Source organism: Amblyomma mixtum, chromosome 8 (assembly GCF_055824585.1).
Source record: "Amblyomma mixtum isolate Tamu chromosome 8, ASM5582458v1, whole genome shotgun sequence".
Lineage (NCBI taxonomy): Eukaryota > Metazoa > Arthropoda > Arachnida > Ixodida > Ixodidae > Amblyomma > Amblyomma mixtum.
Window position 1 is genome coordinate 53,652,271 of NC_143019.1, and position 22,615 is coordinate 53,674,885.

The 22,615-nt window shown below is 49.5% G+C and overlaps 1 protein-coding gene across 5 annotated transcripts in view; it reads right to left on the reverse strand.

Annotated features, from left to right (window-relative positions):
• The window catches only part of smg (sterile alpha motif domain containing protein 4 smaug), a 171,850-nt gene that overhangs the window by 14,321 nt on the left and 134,914 nt on the right, over window positions 1–22,615 (reverse strand). For all 5 annotated transcript variants that reach the window (XM_089558066.1, XM_089558067.1, XM_089558064.1 and 2 more), the window contains 6 exons: window positions 11,921–12,300; window positions 9,564–9,718; window positions 8,813–9,105; window positions 5,774–5,913; window positions 5,017–5,182; window positions 3,113–3,222 (listed from right to left, as the gene is read on the reverse strand). In XM_089558066.1, coding sequence (XP_089414192.1) covers window positions 3,113–3,222; window positions 5,017–5,182; window positions 5,774–5,913; window positions 8,813–9,105; window positions 9,564–9,718; window positions 11,921–12,253 — 1,197 coding nt within the window. In that variant the 5' untranslated portion in view covers window positions 12,254–12,300. The remainder of the gene's footprint in view (window positions 1–3,112; window positions 3,223–5,016; window positions 5,183–5,773; window positions 5,914–8,812; window positions 9,106–9,563; window positions 9,719–11,920; window positions 12,301–22,615) is intronic.

Sequence of the window (22,615 nt, forward strand, 5' to 3'; positions counted from 1 at the left end):
CAATCCATCGCACCTAAGCTGGGTGCACAGAGCAGCTTAAGCTTAACGAACAGTAAAACGACGCCCAGGTAGCACTAGGTAGCGCCTCAAGAGAAAGCAATCCAGCAAGCAATCTGGCAGCAGTCAGGTAGGAAAGGTCTGTTACAGTGGAGTCAGGCTCATGGGTGTACAAATAGGCATGTTCAAGGGGGAACAGTGCTTGACACATGTCCAACTGCGAGCAATGTGAAAGGGAACATTCTACAAGAAGAACAAAAAAAAATTTGGGGTTGAAAAAGCGGTACATTACTGAATAGGCAGACGTGTTCACACTCGGGAACCAAATTTATTTTTGCTTGCGCATCGAATATGAAAAAGCGTCATTGAGATTACTAGTCCAGAGAAAAACTGCTCTGAAGCAACACAGTGCTCCTCAATCCTGAAAGCACCTGAAAGCTCATCGCGCTGCTAGTGCCTGTAGTACGGCCATCAAAATCTACTTCTGACTCGGTCTCGTGACCAGCCAGAGCTGTGAAGCACTGGTGTTGGCTACAGAACAGCAGGATGTGAAGTCTATTTGGCAAAACAGCGCTGTGATTGACACCTGTTGACAGTGGATGTAGCTTCCACAACTGCAATGGTTCTGCAAGGCTGCTGTTTTAAATCCAATCACCAATACTCCACGGCGCTGATGATGCCCAGTACTCTGTGGCTCTAAGGCCCAAGATTCCACAGCACTGATGGCCAACACTTTGTGGCCCTGACAGAAGTGTGTTAAACGTGTGCTCACACTTTGTGTTAAACCTCATGGTGGTAGTACCACCCCAGTTTGCAAGAAGGCTTAGCTAAGAATGTTAACGGCATTTATTAATTAGCCCACTGTTCTTACGCAAGCACCTGTCACAAACCATGAAACTTCTACTCAACCGCTCTAAGAAACCTGCCTTAATTTATTTTTTTTTTCAATATGTGGCCTCTCTGGAGAGCACACGAAAATTCATCAGCTACCCAGAAAACTGGTTGAAAACAAACGCAGCAGCACAACACAGGTAGGACGCACTTCCACGAAGTGCCAACTGTGCATGCGAAGTGACAGGTGCATGCTTGACACCTGCCACCATCTGTCACTTGCACCTGTCACCTGCATGAACTGAGCTTGTGCAGCAGTAGCTGGCGGTCTGTTTTCAACCAGGAAAATTTGGGAGAGGTCACAGAGGAAGACATGCGCATGTGCAGAGCATCTGTGTGAAGAAAGGCAAATCAGAGGGGAGTTTGCGCACACTGCATATATGCACCACTTTCATCACTGTCCTCTAGGGCATGTGTTTTCAGCGTGGACAACGTCGGGGATAAATGCGCTCTAAGTGGCTGCAAGCACCGCAGTGCCCACAGTGCACACACTCACAAATTCAAGAATAAACCCAGTAGGACAGAAAATAAATCATTGTCAAAAGGTTCTAAGGCTAGAGCTCCAACTCCCGAAATGGCGACACCAGTAAGCTATAATGTTAACTCATCCAAAACCAGGCTGTGAAAGGTATTGCCGTAAAACAAACGAACAGTCTGACAGTTTCACATGAACCTACCTGAGTGGCTACGGTGTGTTCGACTGTCAAAAGTTTTTCAGGTTCAAAAGTGGCTGCAGCCCAAAGCAATCAAACAAAGGTGCACCCCATAGTAGGAATCACTGACACATAAAATCCAACTCGACCGATTAAATAGACATTATGAATTTAAAAGGGCTAGTAGATAGGAAAAGGCTGAATACGGCTTTCAAAGCACCCATAACCTTTTCTGAAGTACAAGTTGCAGCTTTTCTTCCTAATTTTTGTCAGCGCAACTTGGACACAATTAAACTTAGGTGTAAGTGAATATTTGAGAGCATTGTTCACTTCATGACATGACCCAACTGTTATTTTGCACTTTTTTTGCTAATCAAGACCATTCAAAAGGCAGTGCAGTAGCATTCACTTTCGTTCTTTAAAAAAAGGCTATGAATAGAGTTAAGGACTACGCCCACTGGTACTGATAAGATAAGAAGTCTAGGACTATGAGTTATCAAAACCGTGGCACAAAGGTCAGGACTACCTACAAATGTCACTCCAATGTCACTGCTCCAGGTGAGACTTTTATGTACCAAATCTCCCGGCAAAAGACCGGCTGATTTACTGGTCATTAGGCAAGTAAATATGGTATGATGACACTATAGCAGAATATAAACCAAAGCTGTGCCACTATACAGTTGTACAGAATTTTGTTTCAGACATACTGCCTCACAAGTGGTTATTGTAACACGGGCAAAGCTAGCGCACCACACTTTATGTACACAGAAAGTCACACTATCAATACACACGCAACCTTATATCCTGCATGAGTATGCAATCAAACTAATCTCAAGCATGAAGCAAGAAGAATGTTGACTCTGCAGATGTAGCAAGTAGTCCATAAAAAAAAAGTTTTGTTCATACGAAAACTGAGGACGAAGTGATTTTGGCCTACATCGACAAATTACTGCATTCTAATGACAAATACACTACTTTAACAGGAAATGGAGCTTTTATGAGACGAAAAGCTTCAAGAAATGAACTACACGTGTTGCCATAACTGACCAATTTCACAAGTGAACTATGGGGCATGGACATGCTTTATTTATTTATTTTTTTGGAAACTGATCCCACAGGTTCGGCTACATCGCCATTACTTTCCCAAGTAATGGCTTTTTGGGACGTACGTCACAGATTTGAAGACAGAGGTGGGAAAACTTTTATAGATGCCAATCTCTGAGCAATAAATGCGTCTTCAGCTGACGGACAAATGCCAGAAAGAGGCATAGACTCGATTTTTACTCAAGATGAAAAGCTGTACGACACTGTACTCGTCCCTTTAAAATGTTTGGTTCTCCTTCTTTAAGCCCAACTATCGTTGCTTCCGACACTTCCCTCGTTGCTACCAATTGTTCACTGCATTTTTTGCGCACTGACATAGCACACACCACACTCCTTCTCCAAACAGTGCTTACAACAATCACGCTTCCTTTACACTTCACACTAAACCCTCCCCCTTTTTTTTCCAAGCAGGAATAAACGGCTGAGGGCAGTGCAAAAGCGGCAATGAAGACAAACGTCTCTTGCACCTGGGCTTCCAGTTTCTCCTCCGTGAGGTTCATCATCTCCTCGTAGCTCATGTTGGCAAACAGGTAGGCGTACTTGTGTAACCGCAGGCTCTTCAGCCAGCTGGGCACATCTGCAAGGACAAACGCGCCGTGAGACAATGCGCTTATATCAAGTGCTGCTGTCATTTAGCTACAGGCTACAACTATGAGAGGAACAGCATTCCATCATTAGTTTTGCATTACGAGTTGTAATGTTTTCATTAAGGGGGATGAGGGTCTTGAAAACTTGTTTTTTATTTTTCGACATAACTTGTTGAAACTTAGCACGCAGGCGTATCATAGAATGCTGATTTCAAATATGCATTTAGATTTCAAATATCTCACCTGGAAGAAAATTAAACGCAAAATAACATTCAAATTAGGCAATTTCTTACGGGCCTTTATAGTAATTTATCAGTTAAAGAATGATTTTTTAAGAATATGTAGACATTTGCAAAGGCCCAAAACACATGCTAAAGCTTTCTTTTTTCCTTTAAACATGATATATGAGCAATTAGGCCAAGTGTGGGCTAATTACTGCCACATCATTTTTTCTTTCCAAATTTGTTGTTTATTTATGATCAACAAAATTAGTTTGTAGACATTCTGTTAGCTTTAGGATGTGCTTTGGGCCTTTGCAAATGTCTGCTTATTCTTTAAAAATGTTTATTTAACTGATAAATTACTAAAAAGGCCCGTAAGAAATGACCTAATTAGGATATTTTATTTTGCCATATATTTTCTTCCAGGTGAGCTATTTGAAATCTAAATGCATATTCAAAATCAGCATTCAATGATACACCCAGGTGCCAAGTTTCAGAAAGATATGTTAACAAATAAAAAAAAGTTTTCAAGACCCTCATCCCCACTTAAGTAATAAACACGAGAGAACTAAGATTCAAACGAACATCTGTAATGCCTTCATTCGCAAAAGCCCCAGTCAGTTCTGCGACTTCCGACAGAATTCTGGGACAGTAACAGGACGGAGAGTTTGCGAACAGCAGTGACATTCACATCACTCACAGCGGAAATTTACACAAATTCTAAATTACCATGCCAATATATCGCACAACTCAACAACCAAAGTGGCTGTGAAATTCATGTTTTGATACCTTGGCATCCCATAAGGAGAGTCTACTACAACGATTAGTAGATGTAAGTGCCATCTAAAAGCTCTTTTGTGAGCCCTTTGAAATGCGGCAAGCAGCACGGTGTAAATCCGCAATGAATGCAAACCTATTGAACTGAAGAGCACGCCAAACTTAGCAACATAAGGCATCCAAGGACAGTTTCAAACCTCATAAGATCAACAAGGTCTCCAAACTCTCTAATCACAATTACAACAGCAGCACCCTAAGTATCAATCACCGCAGTGAACATTATGCCAGATATTCTCTAACTATGTTCCATAATATCCTCGGGTTCCTTAGAACGCTTTCATGTTACCCAAGCACCTAAATCCATGCACGCCTCAACCCAAACCTGTCATTCACCACTTTGTTTTGGGACTGACCACGCTATATTTCTTTAGAGTATACTGCTCAACTATACGGCTCTAGTCATCATTAATTTAATATCTGAATTTCATTTATGAGGGACCATGCGTCTGCATGCTTGTTCATGCCTTCCTGGAGAGAAGCCAATACGTTTCGAAAGCACCCTTTCAACTCCACTCGGGTTCCTAGAGGCTAAAAATAAAAAGACAGAACATCTGCACCAGACTAATATGAGCATATATGTAGGCAAGCCTGAAAACGTAACAGCACAAGTGCCTAGACACGCGCTTGGCTCTGCTGCGTCAAAACCAAAAATGTCTGCAACATGCCCCGGGAAAGGCGGCAGGTGTTTTTCGAGACGCTCGAGAGTCACCCCGCCTCAACACTTGCCCTTCATGCCGGAGCCATCGAGGTTGAATCCCGGTTGGGCCTGGTCCTCCGCTCCGTGGCCCTCCGAGCCAGAAGAGGCACCACTGCTCTGCGGAGACAGCGGAGGGCCGACGGCCTCCGCTTCGTGCGGAGGGGGCCCAGGGGGCGGACCACAGCGCCAGTCCACCTGCGGAGACAAGCCGGCAACATACAATCATCTCGGCACAACACCAGCAACCACAACTGGGCTCCTGTACTACCTGCAAAGGTACGGTACAGCTATTTATCCACATTTGTTTCAATTATGTGACTCACATTCTTGTTATGCGCAAACTGTATTGCACTTCCGTCGACTGCCGAGGGACAGAGGCCTCGTCAGGCGCCACAGCCTTTAGCCTCTGCCCCTGCAGCAGATGCTGTAACTGCTCTGCTCAAATAAATCTTTTCAATTCAATTCAATTGTAGTAAAAATGCAAAATGCCACCAACACATCCCCCCGACCCATGTCTGTCTAGAATTCTGCTACGAACGTATGTTGAGAAACTGTGTCAAATGAGCACTGAACTGCCGTCGCTGTATTCGTCCCGACTTTTCACATGCACTGTTTACTCTGAGGTGACACACCAAAAAGCCCAAGCTTCTACAATGGTAATAATAGTCACAAGGGCATTTGGCATGGGCCCACTGCCGACGAACTCCCCCCAAGAGCTAAGTGAACTCACCCCAAAAGCTAAGGGCATGCAGGCCACACGCATCCCAGAGGGCACAGGCCACTCACCGAGGTGGGGTGAGATCCGAGCAGACGGCCAAAGCCCTGCTGTGCCTGGGGCATCTGGGGGGGCTGGTGCAGGGATGAGGTGGAGCACGGGGGCGTCAGGCTGCTGCTGCGCTTGAGCATTGGCTGGGACAGCGACTGGCCTGTTTTAAGGGGGAGAGAGACAGCAGGGGACCAGCTTCTCCTAGGATGACTAATTGCAACATTACTAGACTGGTATGCACGTAAGCGTGAACTCTCAACTGATTATATTAGTTGACAGTAGGGGTGTGCGAATATCAAATTTTTCGAATACGAATCGAATACGAATACTTGGTTCCGAATATCGAATCGAATATCGAATAATCAAGGACAGATGCATTTAACCACTACAAAACATTATTTGAGCACCCAAGTACATCACAGTCCAACTATCAGTGATGAAATGAACACAAAAGATGTGTGCGGCTGACAAAACAGTATCAAAGTCTCGAACATTATTCTTAGAAGAGTGGAAATATCAGAGAAGATGGCTAGTACACAGCATTGATTAAGGCTAGCTTGCCATAAGCACAAAAGCGCGTTGCTGGGATGAACATAAAAGGTTGTCGTGAAGAAAAACCGGCTGCTCCACATGGTCAGGCAGAACTAGTTTCTTACTGAAACGGCTTCTTCAGCCACAGAAAATGCCCTCACAATTGGCACTGAACTGGCTCGTATTGCGAGGTATTTCGTGCACAGCTCTGACCAAACCAGTTTTGCAGGTGTAGCCACAAAAAAGCTCACCAGCGCAGTCAGCTACTGCATTTCCCAACATTACGCATTGCTCTGGGCGTCGCCATGTTGTTATGTCTCTGTAGGACTTGCGGACCGAAATGAACGCTGCTGCTCGCAGTAAAATATTCGGCTAGATACGAATATTCGCATCGGGTCGAATATTCGAAACAATGCGAATACTTGGATTTCGAATCGAATACGAATACTAAAAATACAATATTCGAATTATATTAGAAAATTTCTAATATTCGCACGCCCCTAGTTGACAGTCTGCGCATGCATGCCCCTGCTCCCATCTTTGCTTCCACTGTGTACCCCTAGAAGAACGCATCTCCTTGGCATCAAGTACAACTAGGGCTCTTTGTTTTCAGGTTTTGTTTTTTCCAGAATTCGGGGAGGGGGGGGGGGGGGGGGGGAATTGGGAGACATCTTCAAGCTCAAATTCGGATATAAATCGAGTAATATTTAAAACTGCGCGAACAAAACAAGGACCGAGCAAGAACACAGTAACACACACAAGCGCAGACCTAACCGTAGAAAGCTAAAAGAGTGATGCATGAACCCTACAGGACTAAGAGGAAGGCGAACATCTAACCATGACGGTATGCATTGCTCCCTTCTAGAAACTCAATTCCTTTACCAGACAGGTGAATTGACGGCGTGCAGTTTTAAATATGAACGATTCAGACCAACTAGCCCGCCAGAAGATACTTTTCAATCGAGTCATTCAACGTACGATCTATAATAGACTTTATCCTCTTTCTTTTTCTTTCCGGGACAGTTTTCCCCACGCTACTTTGAATACTTTACCATGAAATGTATAATTTTATGCGGGGCATAAAATGATCCCTTTCTTGCTGCTACTTCCCAAAAAATACGGCAGGTTGCGCTGAAAACTGTCCACCAAAAAAAAATATTTCCTTTCCTCTCATTCACTGCAACTATTTCGTACTTGCATAAGGGCCACGCCCCCAGCTTGGCAGCTGGTAATTCGGAAAAATGGCGCCCTTGCATGCGGCCCAGCTCACCAGCAGCAAACCGAACATAGCAATGAGTTCAGTAGTTTCGGATTCAGGTGTGCACGCCACTGATCACTGGGGAAAGGGATTGCCAGTGCAAGCGAGCCGGATAAACGGCACATAATTCGTGCCCCTGCCACTCTCAACTTTCACAACCACATCCGGCGACTTAAATCTCCAGTGAAGTTCCACCCACATTAAGCCTCCACGCACAGAATATCTCCACAACGAAAATGTAGTCCACTGCTTAAAAGTTTCTTCTTACCTAAACAAGAAGCTTATCACAAGAAAAAAATTATGAGCTCTAGAATTCTGATACATGAATTGCTTGATATAGTCAAAAATTAAAAGGCTGATTTCGTTTGCCGTTGCGATTAGCCAGCGGAGTAATACAGGACGCTGCGGACAGCGGCCCAGTGTTAGTAACTGCTGTTTTTTTAAATTGTATCCTACTACAGTAATTTTTTTTTTTATTGCGAAAGTGATACTAGTTCCACTTTCAGCCCGTCGCGTAGCGAGGCCGGTAGCTACCATATTAGCATATTGGATTGGATTGGATTGTATAACCGATGAATCACCACAAGTCTAACCACAAGCACCACCACCAGCTACACTACCAGCTGAACCATGGTGTAGGTACGGATATTGCTTTCACAATTACCGGGCTTAACTAAGCTAAGCCACAGCCATTTTTTTTTTTTTTTTCAAGGATCCAGGTAAAAAGTTGGGGGTGCAAAAATTATGAGAGGGAGCAAATTATGCGAGTAAATACGGTATAACCTTGACACTGTGCTGCTAAAGAAACATGAGCAAGGCAAGTAGGAGAGTCCTCGTGTTGTGTGTCCTGCCATTTTATTGAATTTATAAACTGTTGACACCCTGCCAAGCAAGGTGCCACCACCCACCAGCATGACGTCATGAACGGCCGCTCTACATCTAAAGCTTTGGTGGAACACAACGCATCAACAGGACACCCCATTGATTGGGACGAAGCATCTATCAATGCCACAGAGAAAAACTTGTCATCGCGCCTCCTTTTGGAATCATTCCATATACATAGCACAAAGCATGCTCTTAACAGGACACGTGGTAATCTGCCAGAAATCTGCAATCGCTCACTAGGAAATTTTAACCGTATATAAGCCACTGTCGTTACATGCAGCGCTCTTGTGATCAAGGGGACCCGTACAGGCCCCGAAACGTCGTTTCCTTTTTTTTTTTTTTGAAAGATTTTGGCGAGTGTATGTTTGTTATTTACGTTACCCACCAGCAGGCGCGAAAGTGGACAGGTTGCTTGGGTGGAGTGCCATGTGGCTCGAGTCAAGACCTGGAGGCAGGGAGCCCCCGCCAGTGACCAGGGGTGCCAGCCCAAATCCGTTCAGGTCCCCCCCGTAAGGGTGGTGGTGGTGGTGGTGGCCGTTCAGAGAGCCGAGCCCGTCGACAGCGGGCCACGAGTCGAGGCCAGCCGAAGGCCGCCCAGCGGCAAGGCTGCCTCCGCCATCGTCCAGACCGCCGGTGCCGTTCAACGACTCTGCACCACTGCCTCCGTGCTCCTGGTACCTGGATGGATGAATAACGAAGGAAGCGAGAGAGTGAACGAGTGAATGGACTAGTGAAGGAGTCAGTGAGGGGAATGAGTGCAGTGACTGAATGAACGAGTGAATGAGCCAAGGGGTGAATGAAAAAGCGATGGACAGAACCAAGGAGTGAGGTTCAGTGAGTGAATGACCCCAAGAGTGAGCAAGCAATTGAGGTCTTAAAGAAGCAAGAAGTAAGTTAGTGGCTGGAATGAGTGAGTGATGAGTGACTGAGCATGCAGCCAGGCGAAAATGAGTAACAGTCACTTTTTTGCGCTGACGGGGAGACAAAAAGGGCGGGAGTTACCGTACTTACACGACTGTAAGTCGACCCCCCCCCCCTGGGTTTTTCAAATTTAGAAAAATAAGTCGGCCTACAATCGTGTATATATGCACAGTACAGGACTTCTCAAATCTCCCAAGTGGGCCCGGGTACGCTACCTGGAGGTGGAGATGCGCTCCTCAAGGTGCCGGAGCCAGAGGGTGAGCAGGCGGCGGTCGTCCCTGGAGCTGATGGCCGGATGGATGAGCGAGTAGGAGAGCAACTGCCGGGCCCCCTCGACCAGTGGCCGGCAGTCCAAGGCATGTGCCAGCACCTGGTTGCCACGACAACAGGGCAGGGAAACACCAGAATGAGAAGTGCTCATGTAAACAGGATCCATCTATGCTTCCTCCGTAATTGCACCAAATGTCAAAGAACAGCACAGGAGACTCCCTTTAAGAGGAATTTCGAGGATCACGTAGATATATTTTTGCCTCATCAGACATTCTAGTTCCATAAATAAAAGGATTTGTGAGCATGCTAGGTGTGTCCAAATATATGTTATATGAAAACAATGAATAAATGACCTTGCAGTGAAAGAATAATTGCAAAGACAGCGTTGATTGCAATGTGCATGAACTGAGCTGAAGAGTGACGGCATGGAACAAGCTCACTTCATTTTAAGGGCGGAAGAGGGTATTATACCCCTGTCGCACAGGTATACTGTTGAGTGTCAATGTTGAGTGAGTAGTGAGCATGCAATCCGACAGATGGCGCTAGGGGTAGCAACGGGGAAGGGGATATGTAGTGAAACTGATTAAAACAAGTCGAATAGAGACACGACTGCTATTTTATTTGTAGCTTTTTGCAGAAAAAGCTACAATTAAGGTTTGGCACAATCTAGAGACAGCAATGCGCACTTCATTTCAGAAGCATTCCCTTTTCGCCAGCAAAGCTGCCACAGATCAGTGACAATCTTTGTGGTGTTCATAGCTGCTATCGTTGCAGAATTTGTCGGGAACTTCTTGTTGGTGGTCACAAAGTGCACTAAGAGGCGAAAAAAAGTGAAACGAAGTGGTACGCCGCGACACCGAACAACAAGAACTGTGTCAGCTTGTTTACATCCGACCACCGGGCGCTCTGCACAGCTGCCACTTTGACTACCGAATAAAAATTAGTTTATGAACTGGCTAATGTGGTCTAAAATTTTGCCATTACATCAAAATTATATTTTTGCCTAAGTTTTATTGCTTTTTTTTTAAATGCATGGTGTGTGTGTGTGAGGTTGTTCTCAATGACCCTCGAGATTCCAAAGGCCACTCGCAAATCTCTATTGAGTCAATGTCCATCCAGTTCAATGGTCATTTACAACCGCAGTGTGGCACTGGCGAATCCCCATTGAGTTTGATATCCACTGACTAGGTGGATACTGAAACTGTCTGTGCGACGGGGGTAATAAGAAAAAAAATTTATTCACGAAGTGACAATAACAAAATCATGACACACATATCCGTAACTCATTCATTGTGGTTCTAAGTTGCCAAACACAATTTTGCAGGTTTGATTCCCTTAACCACTGAGCTGCCGCGGCAGGTTCTAAACGTCTTTTCAATTCAGCTGCACTCGTTACACCAATTACATAATGTTTCACCACAGTGCCGCGAGCGTGCTGCACCGGTTCAGACAGGTCAATTACGGCTTGCCGCTAGCCGCTTCCAAAATGAGCGACTGAGTGCAGGCCCGGTCGTCTACTCGCCGCAGTGTCAACACCAAATTGCAGCTGCTGCGTGCTGCTCACCAAAACGAAAGTACATCAACCCTTGAAATGGTGCAGCAAGTGCAGCCAAATCAAGCAGACCTTAAAGGTCTGCTTGATTTGAAAGAGAAATCTGAACTCGTCTTTTTGTCGCAGGAACTCAATCTACATACACGTTCCGAGCATTCTGAGAAACTGCGATTTATTGCCCTGTGTGACCGATTTCCCTAATTAAATCAGACTAACGTCCGGCTCCCGCCTTTAATTCTGGCTTTAATTCTTCCCATATGGTGGGCGGAGTCGACCAACGCGTGGAGCGCCTTTCACCCAGTCCCGTGGAGGCTTGCAGCTCTGCCATCGGCGGAGTAATACGTAGTAATCCACAGTCGCAAATAGTCTGCACGTATTTTTACTTCTGCGGGCTTATTTTGCGGCTATATTATCTGGGAATGAAACTATTTATTCACGGAAACCTAAAAAACAAAATCAAATGAAAGCAAAGCCTCCATGGAGCTGGCTGAAAGGCACTCCACACGTTGGTCGACTCCGCCCACTGTACAGGGAGAATTCAAACAGAAAGGCGGGAGCCGGACGTTAATCCGATATAATTAGGGAAATCGGCCACATAGGGCAATAAGCCGAAGTTTCTAAGAATGCCCGGAACGTGTAGATCGAGTTCCCGCGGCAAAAAGACGAGTTCAGATTCCTCTTCACTGCACCTTTAAGCTTACTGCCAAGCAGCAGCTTCTGTGACAATTCCAACGGAGAGTGTGTGCGTACCTGTGGTATGAGGCTGAGGTAGGCTGCCTTGGCCGCCTGGTTGCCCGGTGCGAGCAGTGGCAGCAGCCCCAACAGCTGTCCCAGGGCCTGGTCCCGGGGCTCCCGGGCGAGCCGCTCGATGTAGGCCGGGTCATTGGCGTGCCTCTCGCGCTGCCGCAGCTCGGTGCAGTCGGCCAGCGACCGGTCGAGCACCAGCGCCAGGAAGCGCGCCTGGGTGGGGCCCAGCCGCCGCAACAGCGAGTACAGCCCCACCGTCTGCTCGCAGGGGTTCCACAGCTCGAACCAGGAGCCCATGGCCGCCACCTGGTCCCGGAAGACCAGGCTCGACTTCATGCCTCCGCCGCCCGCCACCGCGCCTGCCGGGGCCGCCCCGCCCGCTCCTGGAGAAAGAATAGAGACTCAGCTCATCATCCTCCACTCATCAGGCAGCAACTATTAATTGCAAAGCAAGAAGCTACTCACGTACTAAGCACACACGAAAGAAGCCCCAATGAATGCAACATGCAGAGAAGATATCCGATGGTACACAAAGCACGTGCTAACTTGTACAGATTGTTTCGCTGTTTTTCGCTGTTCTTAATTCTTGTCTGTACAGTTTTGTATTTTTTTTTCACCCAAAAAGCTCACTTATTATGTATACACTTTGTTAAAGTCATGATTCAGAAGGAAAACGAAAAAAAAAAGTGGACAAAAGAGAGAGAAACACGACAGGACCAACGCGCTGGTCCTGTCGTGTTTGTCTCTCTTTTGTCCACGTTTTTTTTTGCATCGTTTTCCTCCTGAATCATGAACCAACTAGCCCAAACTAGAGTTCTTGTTAAACTCAACACACCTCTCACACAACCCCTAATCTGAGTTCCGGGGTCCTGCCTTTGCAAAGCGTGCAGTGTAAAACCAAGTACCAACAACAGAAGCATTTCCGATTCTCTCACACAAAGGCGTGTGCTGTTGCCAGGAAGGGACAGTAAAACCAGATGCACAGTGCAGTTTAAAATTGATGATGGTGTTGATGAATTTTTTATGCCGAAAGGGCATCTGTGGCCAAAGAGCACCGTGGCACAAGGTATCTTTCTTCAACTCAAGGAGGGGTCTAAGACCCATTTCCCAAACATTTCACCCTAAATAAGCCGAGCACCAGACCAGGGGAAAGCTCGTACCCATTGCATCACCGGTGGGTACGCGGCGGCACTGGGGATCGAACCCCACATCTCCTGCACGCGAGGCAGCAGCTCAGACCACTCCACCACCGCTTCAGTGCGCAGTTTAAAATTCTTGTATGCATTAATGGAATAGCTCGTGGTAACACATAGCAGCGCTTGTCAGTCGTCGTATGTGTTTCTTCTCGGTCCTTGTCTAAGTTTTGCGCCCACTTCATTTATAACACAGTACCAGGAAGGGCAAATCAAGTGCATGGGGGCAGTGGTCTTTCAGGCCACCTAATGCCACCAGCACATCCAAAGCAGGCATGACACTACAGCGTTATGCCACAGAGCAGTCTTTCTTATTCCTCAGTGTTCCTATTATCTGCCACTAACATAAAAAAAACAGCCCAGAATAGGCAGAACAAGGAGAGTTCATATGCAACACCACACCAATCAACACGAAAATGGCCGCTCGGCAAAGGAAGGAAATAGCACAACCCAAAAATCAATTTTCCAGCTTAACAACTTAAGAGCATGAGGAGTAGTTGATTCGACACGGTACAGAGCTACCACGTCCAGCACCGTTGATTATCAGACTCAGCCGAACCACAAGCCATCACAAGTCCCATGCCCTTCACCCGCCGCGGTGGCTCAGTGGTTATGGCGCTTGGCTGCTGACCCGAAAGACGCGGGTTCGATCCCGGCCACCGCGGCCGAATTTCGATGGATGCGAAATTCTAGAGGCCCGTGTACTGTGCGATGTCAGTGCATGTTAAAGAACCCCAGGTGGTCGAAATTTCCGGAGCCCTTCACTGCGGCGTCCCTCATAGCAGAGTCACTTTGGGGCATTAAACCTTAATAAACCAAACCAAACCTTCTTCTGCACAAAGTACAGTCCGCAACCAGCTCACTTAGGCCCTACAATACAGCAAGGTTAAGCAAACAGCAAACAAGGTGGAAATTATGCCTTGGCACAAGGATAGCACCAGACGACAGATGTAGGGGTTGAGCTTTAACATGGTTAACATGGATACCAACACAGTCAAGAAGGCCTACTTGGAGCGGTAGAGGAGATCAGGTGATGAGATGAAGCAAGGTGAAAATCATAGAAAGGCCACGCATCACTCAAGACATAACCAGAGGACTAATCACAGAAGATCATGACGATAAGGAATGACTCTCAAAAATACGATCAGCAGCAAGGACATATTCCCTCTGCGAATATTTCACAGACAGCGTTGAGCCCTAATGTCTAATTTAATTTACCACTCGTCTCTATAGTTAGTCTACACTGCAGCCTCTCGCAAGAATCAAAATTCAGTGCACAGGCCGCGGCTCTCAACTGCTAATTGTATCGAACCAGTTTGATCCACAGCTCAGCATGCAAATAGACGACCTGGCAAGTTCCTGGAGCAGGCTCCGCATAAAGGCAGTGCATGCCAACGAGGCTTTCAAGCGGCTCTCTTTGCACAGAACTGCATCGAGAAAAGAGAAAAAGAAGAATCGCTCGACCGCATGCAAGACGCGAAAGACCGAAGGTTGGCTGGCATGCGCGATGAAGAACACGCAAGAAGCGGGACCCGCAACAGCAGCCCAGCAAGGCGAGAAGGCCGCCGGCCAGCCAACTCTCCCTCCACGCCCTCGCCCACTTCCTCCTCTCAATCCCCGCGGGCATCGCCTCGCCGTTAGAAGGGACTCGTCAATACCGTGCAGGGCTGCGGAAGCGCCGCGAAGTAGAAATAACGGTGCCGGGCGCCTGCTCGTAAAAGATCGCCACGTGCACTGCTGCCTCGGGTAAAGCGGACCTCCGAAAACTTCAGAACAACCAGAATGCAAGATTATGACTCGACATGGAACCCGAAGAAAAACTCTCTTAGGAAGCAGTCTCCATTTCACAAGTTGTGCGCAGTGCAGCGAAAGCTACGAGCGCGCGGCGGTGGTTTCCCCAATTACACTCAACTACAGTTGCAATCACGGCGAATTAAAATGACAACACTGGAAGCCGACGCCTCGCGCTCGAATAGCTTCCGCTCCACGGGGAACTTGTAAAATTCAAGTGACTAGAGTAGGATACAACTCAAGATCGCAGCGGCTTTTCCCCGTCAGACGACCAGCCCTTCCAGCCAATGGCGTCGGACGATTCTCGTGACCCTGCTAGCGTGACAATGCAGGGAGTGGTAGACGAAAGGGGATAACCCCCTTAGACCCCTCTCTCCATTGTGGCGCCGCTCCCTCAGCATCGTCACGTTAGCAGGGTCACGAGAATCGGAAGACGCAATCGGCTGGAATGGGGTGTCCTCTGACGGGGAATAGCCGCTGCGCTCTTGAGTTGTACACCGAAACTAAAGTGACTTATCGGACGCGAATGTATCGGAAGCAGGGAAAGCGCTTTGTTTTTGTTTTTTGTTTTTCTACAATTAATTTCTTTCCTCCTAGCTCTCCTCTCTGCCGCTGTTCACCGAGGTGAAAATTCTATCCGCTCCCAAGTGGTTTACGGAACAATTCTCAGTTGGGACCAACTGGAGCCAATTTTTCATGTCATCCATATGCCCAATGGGCATATAGACTCCCCTGGACGTCCCAGGACGTCTGCGGGACGTTCAGGGGAGTTTCAATGCCCACTGAGTGGGGACTGTTGGGACCAGTTAGGATTTTCACCCGGGTTTCTGGCGCTGTCAGCAGGCCCTTCAAGGCAAAACAACCAACCACCCCGCGACAGCCCTTAGCGACCCGCGCGAAGTTTCAACAAGCAGGTAGGGCGACAGAGTCGCTCCGGTGATCGGTCGACGACAGGCCGCGTAGCCTTCGTGACGCTGCACTGTTTTCGGTGCGGCACAACAAGCAAGCGCTCGCAACCGCGGCACACTCGACGACGCCAAGGCAGCCAAGGCCTCGCTCGCTCGCTCGGCGTCCTTGCCCTGCCGCGCGAAGAGAGCGGCCAAAGGCACGCGCCCAAGGCACGCACGGAGAGAGCGGACGAGGCAGCGCCGTAGATGAAAGAGAACGACAGAAGAAATCCACGCGCTTGGCAAGCGCGTATACGTAACTTTAGGTGCGAATCGAGAGAAAGGGGGAGCGGGCTTCTAACCACATTCTTAAAGAAAATGCGATAGCACTGGAGAGTTGGCCCACCTCCGAAAATTCCAAAGGATTCTAAAAATTTGGAAGTAGGCCCACCACAAAAAAATCATTAAGATTATAGTAGGCTACATCTTAAAAAAAAAAAGCAGTTGTTAACACTGGGCCACGGTGCGCGGCGCATTGTATCACTCCGCTAGCCAGTCACAACAGTAAACGAAATCAGCTTTTTAACGTTTGACTCTATTAAACAGGCCAGGTATCGAAATTCTAGAGCTTATAACTTTTTTTTTTCTCGTGATCAGCTTCCTGTTTAGGTGACAAGAAAAGTTTTAACAACGGACTACTTTTGTATCGTGGAGGAATTATCTGCGCCGGTCCTGAATGTGGGCGGAGCTTCACTGCGGACTCAAGTTGTATCGGACAATAGTGATGGATTAAGGTGGACTAGTTAGGATTTGTTGGTGGATTAAAGTGGGTTAATTGGGATTTGTGGGCGGGTTAAGGTGGAATTACTGGATCGATGTGCATTAGTGGGTCGGGTTAGCATAAACCCGTATGATAATCCAATACAAGAGCCTCAGATTTTCAAATTTGTCCGTGCCGATGACGTCACGACCTTCTCGACCAATCACAGAATTTCGGTACGGAGATATCCAATGGTTTCTGCAATCATCACCATCACCAGCCTGACTGCGCCCACTGCAGGGCAAAGACCTCTGTACATGCTAACGTAGTAAAAAAAAAAAAAAGAGAAAGGCATAGGGCCATGTGTCGCGACGGGACCTTACACCCCAGATACCATCATATCATCCAATACCATACAGAAATTTGTTTTGATGAAAGGAAAGACGCAGCACCTGTCTCAATACTCGGTGGGCACCTCGAGCAAGCTCCTGGAGGTCGAGGTCTCGACTAACTTAGCCAACTACAGCGCGCGGTGAGGAGCGCAGTGCAGTCTCAAAAACACCACACTAGCCTAGGAGGAAATGTCGCCGCTTTCGCCCATGCCGCCTTTGCCGTTATGAGTTCCGGTGGCATTCAGCGCAACGCTATTTGAATGCGCTTTCTGAACGTAGGCATACACAAGGAGCAGCGGCTGCTAACCTGATACGTCGACAGTATACACAAAGTGGACCCTCGTTAATTAGATGTCGCTTTATTCGAACACCCGCTTTATTCATACTGAAGCTTTTGTACAGTGACCACGAGGCGCATCAAAGTAGGCCCCGCTTAATTCGAACTCCGCGGTAATTCGAACGAATTCTCGGTCCCGTTCCAGCGCTAAACATCGCGAGTCGACTATAGGCATGTCTCTAATTACAGCTTCTGAAAGACTGGTTCAAGGGACTCCTTGGACGCCGAGAGCCTCCTAAAAACAAGCAATGCGGGAGAGTACAACGAAGCGTTCGCCCGGTCGTGCAGGAACGCGGGACTCTCCGTGAAGTCCAAGTCAGCGCAGGCGGGAACGCCGAAGGTTCGGACACCGGAAGCCAGAAACGGCGCTTCTCCGTTGCTATACAGAGGTGGAAAACAAGACCTAATTCCACTATAGGCTCGTGCGAGCTGTCTATGTCGGGTATGCCAGCCGCCTCCCAACCAGCGCAGCACTGCCGCTCTCAACGTTTGTCCCGGCGTTGCTGCCTTACCGCCTTCTTTGTGTTCCTTGATTCCTTGAGTGTTGCCAGGACACGCCTATAGTGCTGCCTCAGTGAGGGGTCAGCTCTGACACTCCCAAGTCTATACCGCCTCGTTCCAGTACTATCACAGCGTATCCTCCACGTCCACTATGACTTAACCCTATCGTTTACGATAATCTGCGTTGCCTTCGCTGTGGCTTTACTGCCGTCTCCGAGCTGTGCACGACGTCTCCGTACAACGGCGCCTTGCCTCAGCGCCGTCACGGTGCCGCCCCTAACGCTGTCCCACAGCGCCGGCCTCGTGTCGTCTAGCACAGATGTACACCATTACAACAGCCCCGCGTTACTGTACACGCGGGTCCAGCGCTCTCCTCTGCTCCGTGCCGCAGACAACAAGGCGCGGCCTTCATTTCCGTCAACACCGCGCTCGCGCGGACACAGACACACACACAAACGCACACTCGGTCGCCGCGTGCAGACTTCATTGCTGCCGCCTCAGCGGAGAAACCAAACCGCCTCGGCGGCGGCGTGCAAGAAGAGAGCCGCCCCTTCCCCCCAGCCAGGTAATGGCCACCGGCCGCGTCACGACATGGCGCGATGCAACGCACAGCGCAGCGGCTAGTCGCGTTGCGACAGGGACGGTCCGTTGACGCCGAGAGAGCGCCGGGGCGAAACGAGGAAGCGGGCCACCAGGCGGGCACCTCGGAAGGGGCCGCTTCCCCGTCCGCTTTTTCCCTCACCCTCTCGGGCCGCCGACGGGAAAAGTGAGCCGACGGGGCAGCCAGGCTAGGCCGCCGTGCAGTGAAAACCTCGCAGAATTCGGTCGAGAGAGGGAGGGGGGTGGCGACGGCGGCCACGCCTGGTGTGGTCGGGGTCGCTGGAGCGGCCAACGGGACGGGAGAGAGCCGTTATGCAGGAAGGGGAGTAAAGAAAGAGGGGGGGGGGGGGGGGGGGGGGTAGCACGCTGCCACGCACGCTTCGTACCGCTGCCACAGCGCGAGCATCGGACGCGCGAGAAATGTGAAGATGATGATGATGATGATAGCCCTCGGTCGCTCTAGGTTGCATGGTAGGCCTGGGTCTCTAGTTTCACGTCGGATACAACTCAAGAAAGAAGTGGCTCTTTCCCGTCAAAGGAACCCCCTTCCAGTCAATGGCGTCGGCCGATTCCGATGAACCTGCTAGCGTGACAATGTAGGGAGTGGCTGATGAAAGAGGATAGTGCCCTACATCCACGGTCGGGGGTAACTCCTTCCCTGCATTGCCACGCTAGCGGGTTCATGGGAATCGGCCGACGCCACTGGCCGGAAGGGGGTCCCTTTGACGGGAAAAAGCCGCTTCGTTCTTGAGTTATATCCGACCTTTAAGTAGGTTTGCACGCAGACCTTCGTTTCCAAAGCCTGCACGGCTCATTGGTTTGACCACCGCCCCAGCCTCGTTAGGGTCGCACGGTGTCCCTAGCCTCGACCGCACCCCCTCGACTTAAGTTTTCGCGCAGCCCAAATTCGGCCTAGCTTTGTACTGGCGCCCCTTTGTCAGCAACTTAGGTCGCGTGGTCGCCACCCCGCCTCTCAAAACCTTCACTCTTCTGCGCGAGCCGTTCCTTTCGTCACCGCGTCGCGGTTATGAAAGCCACGCCGGTTCGAAGGCCATTAATGGAATTGCGCCGGAGGCCAACGCACGGATGGCGCAACAGCCGGGGGTCACCGGATTAGAACTATCTTAGAGACAAAACGGATTCCAGCAAAAATCGCCGTGTTCGAACCCACTTCGTAGAGCGCGCGAAGCAGCGGATATCGTACCGCTAAGCACAACGCTGCAAGTGCGCGCCTTTTCCGTGGCGCCGAAATGGATAACCTGGCAATCCAATGAATGTGTAATAAGAAAGGCATCACATAAGCAGTGATTCACGTGCCCGAATGAAAATTGCACGTGTCATTCTTTTTCTCATTCATTTAAAGCATACAGGACAACAACACAGCGCAGTTTTTTTGTTTTTTTTTTCGCAATAATAACGTTCTCCGAGCCAAGTGACGTTCCGCGCCAAAAGGTGTACCCGGATGTCCCTCCTCGCCGCATCCCTCCCACACCGAAAGAGCGCGTGCCAGCTGAGTGGACCGACGTCTGTCAGCGGTAAGTCACCAGCGACAGCGCTGGAGCTCGCATCTCCAGTCGACACCACCGATTTCCGACACCACGTGCCTCCGGCCGACACCACGTGTTTTAATCCCACCGCACTACAAGAAACAACGGAAGGTATACTATATAAACGTGGGCAAGGGCGACAACGACAAAACCACCGCAGCCAGCCGAAACACAGCTGCGCGCCGTCAGCTCGGGTCGCCGCCGCTGTCACCGGAGCAGCGAAGAAGAGACCGGCGCCGAGCCGAACATATGGCGCGCAAAGAAGCCGCGCGGCCAACGCGGCCGAACGAGAGAGAACGTCACCGCGCTGCTGCCACGTGAAAAGAACGGGGCAGGCGACTCGGGCTGGCCGGCTGGCTGGCGGCTGACCGGTTCGCTTTCGCGAGGCGCGTGCTCGACCTCGGTCGGCGGGCAGGTCTTCTGTCCCCCCCAATCCTCGGCGAAGGCAGTCGCCGCGCATACTTAATTACCATACGGCCGCCGTAAGAGAGAGAGAGAGCCGGGCGCTCAGGAAACGCGCACGCGGCAAGAAAAAGAATAGAAACCACGAGAGAGAGAGAGAAAAGAGGGGGTGGAAGGAGAAGCAGGCACCGGTATTCTATGCGGCAACATTGGAGAGCAGAAAGAAAAAAAACTAAACAAGAAATAAATGCCCGGCGGCTTTCTTTCTTTTTTTTTTTTGTTCTTTCTATCGCGTCAAGGCGGCGGAGAACGAGAGAGCAGCGCGCCGCCGCCGTCATCCCAAGGACTGCCGGGCGGCCAGGCGGCATATAACGGATGCCGCATTAAAAACAGCCTGCCTGCCTGCAGCTAGAGCTGGTCGGCTCCACACAGACACACACAGGGCCGGCTCAGTGGTGTGGCGCGTCCTCATTCGGCTGAGGACAGAAAAGAAAGAAAAATGACACTCAGAAAGAAAGAGAAAGGATATAACAGAGAGGAGACTATATGCAAAAAAATAAAAAAAAAGGAGTCCCGAGAGAAGAAACCCTGCTTGCGCGCGAGCCTCCGCCACCACCAGCACGTCCGGTTTTCGCCTCTTTCTTTTCTCTCGTTTCTTCTTTCATTCTTTTTTTTTTTCTTCGCCTCCTCGTTCCCTGTATCGCAACTCTTTTCCGCCGTCTTCCTCCTTCTAGGCGCGCGCAAAGAGCGAAAGACAATGGCGGCCACCACGGAGAGTGCGCTCCAAAGGACCAACGTCCGCGGACACCGGTGGACAGGCAAGGTTACCGAGCCGCCGTCGCCGCCTCCATAGGCCAACACCGCTCTCGGAACCGCTCGACACAGCGGCGTGCGCACGCGAGAGCATGTCCCGGGACAAGAGCGAACGCCGACGACTGGTATTCGAGAGATAACAACGTTCAATCTTCAGCTGTTCGACCTAATAAAAAAAAAGGGGGGGGGGGGGGGGGGGCTGAAGGGCAGTGATTGATTACGGCTCATTAACGCGGTCATCCATTAGGTAACGACTGTGGGGAGTACCAGGGTGCGATTGGAGGTGAAGGCGAAGTGAGGTGAGATTAGGAAATGCACAGTAATAAGGTGATCGCAGCCAGCGCGCGACTGGGCCAATACTGGAGGCAAGCGGGTGAGGCCATTTACCCCGTCGCAGACGATGACTAGACTGTGCAGTGCGTCATTCACTTGCCAGGGCTGTCGTGAGAGGGCGCCCCAATACTAAGCAGGCGTAAGGTGCGACCGCCACCTTATTCATTATCGGGCACAAAAAGTCATCGTGGCAACAACAACAAGCGACGTCATTGAGTTGCCTTGAAATACCAGAAATACCTCTATACGTTGGGAACGAACGCCTGCGCTACGTTGCGCGAAAAGCGAACAAAATGCGCACGCCGTGTGTTGCCAACGATCGTTGCCTCGAGCCGCCAGCTAAGAGAGACACCGGCTTCGGTTGCAGACCATGTTTCCAGCAGACTTTTTCTTTCAATGCGAGAGCATTATTACATGGCTACGTCGCGTCAGCTAAAAAGTGCCCACCACAAATTTGTCCGCACGATTACGTCCTTCTCTGAAGAGACGACTTCAGCATCATAATTGCAATCTGCCGAAATTTAAATCGTGCAGCGACGTCGCGCTTTCCGCCGCGTATAGGTCCTCCGAAACCGGGACATATGGGCCCGATAGAAGCAATAAATCCACAGGCGATCATACGATGCGACGCGAAAAATTGCGTTGGCAGTATCGGCTGTACACAAACATTTCGCTTTTAAACTGACCGCCTTCCCACTCCGCTCTCTGAACTCGATTTCATCGTCACTCTTACGTCCACCCAGCAGTAGCCTTCTCGCGGGTAGAGAGGCTACAGCTGCGTGGTCGCGGGTGCAGGGTGACCGTGGGTTGACATGTGCAGTGCTCTTGGATGTCGGACGTGAGTACGGTATGGCAGCATGGGTATAGTAGTGTTTAGTTTAGTTTAGTTTATGGGGTTCAACGTCACAAAGCGACTAAGTCTATGAGAGACTCCGTAGTGGAGGGCTACGGAAATTTCGACCACCTGGGGTTCTTTAACGTGCACTGACATCGCACAGTACACGGGCCTCTAGAATTTCTCCTCCAAAGAAATTCAACCGCCACGGCCGGGATCGAACCCGCGTCTTTCGGGTCAGCAGCCGAGCAGCAGTAGTGGTCGGGACAGTGGCGCCGCGGCAACTACGGCCACGGCACGCCGAACC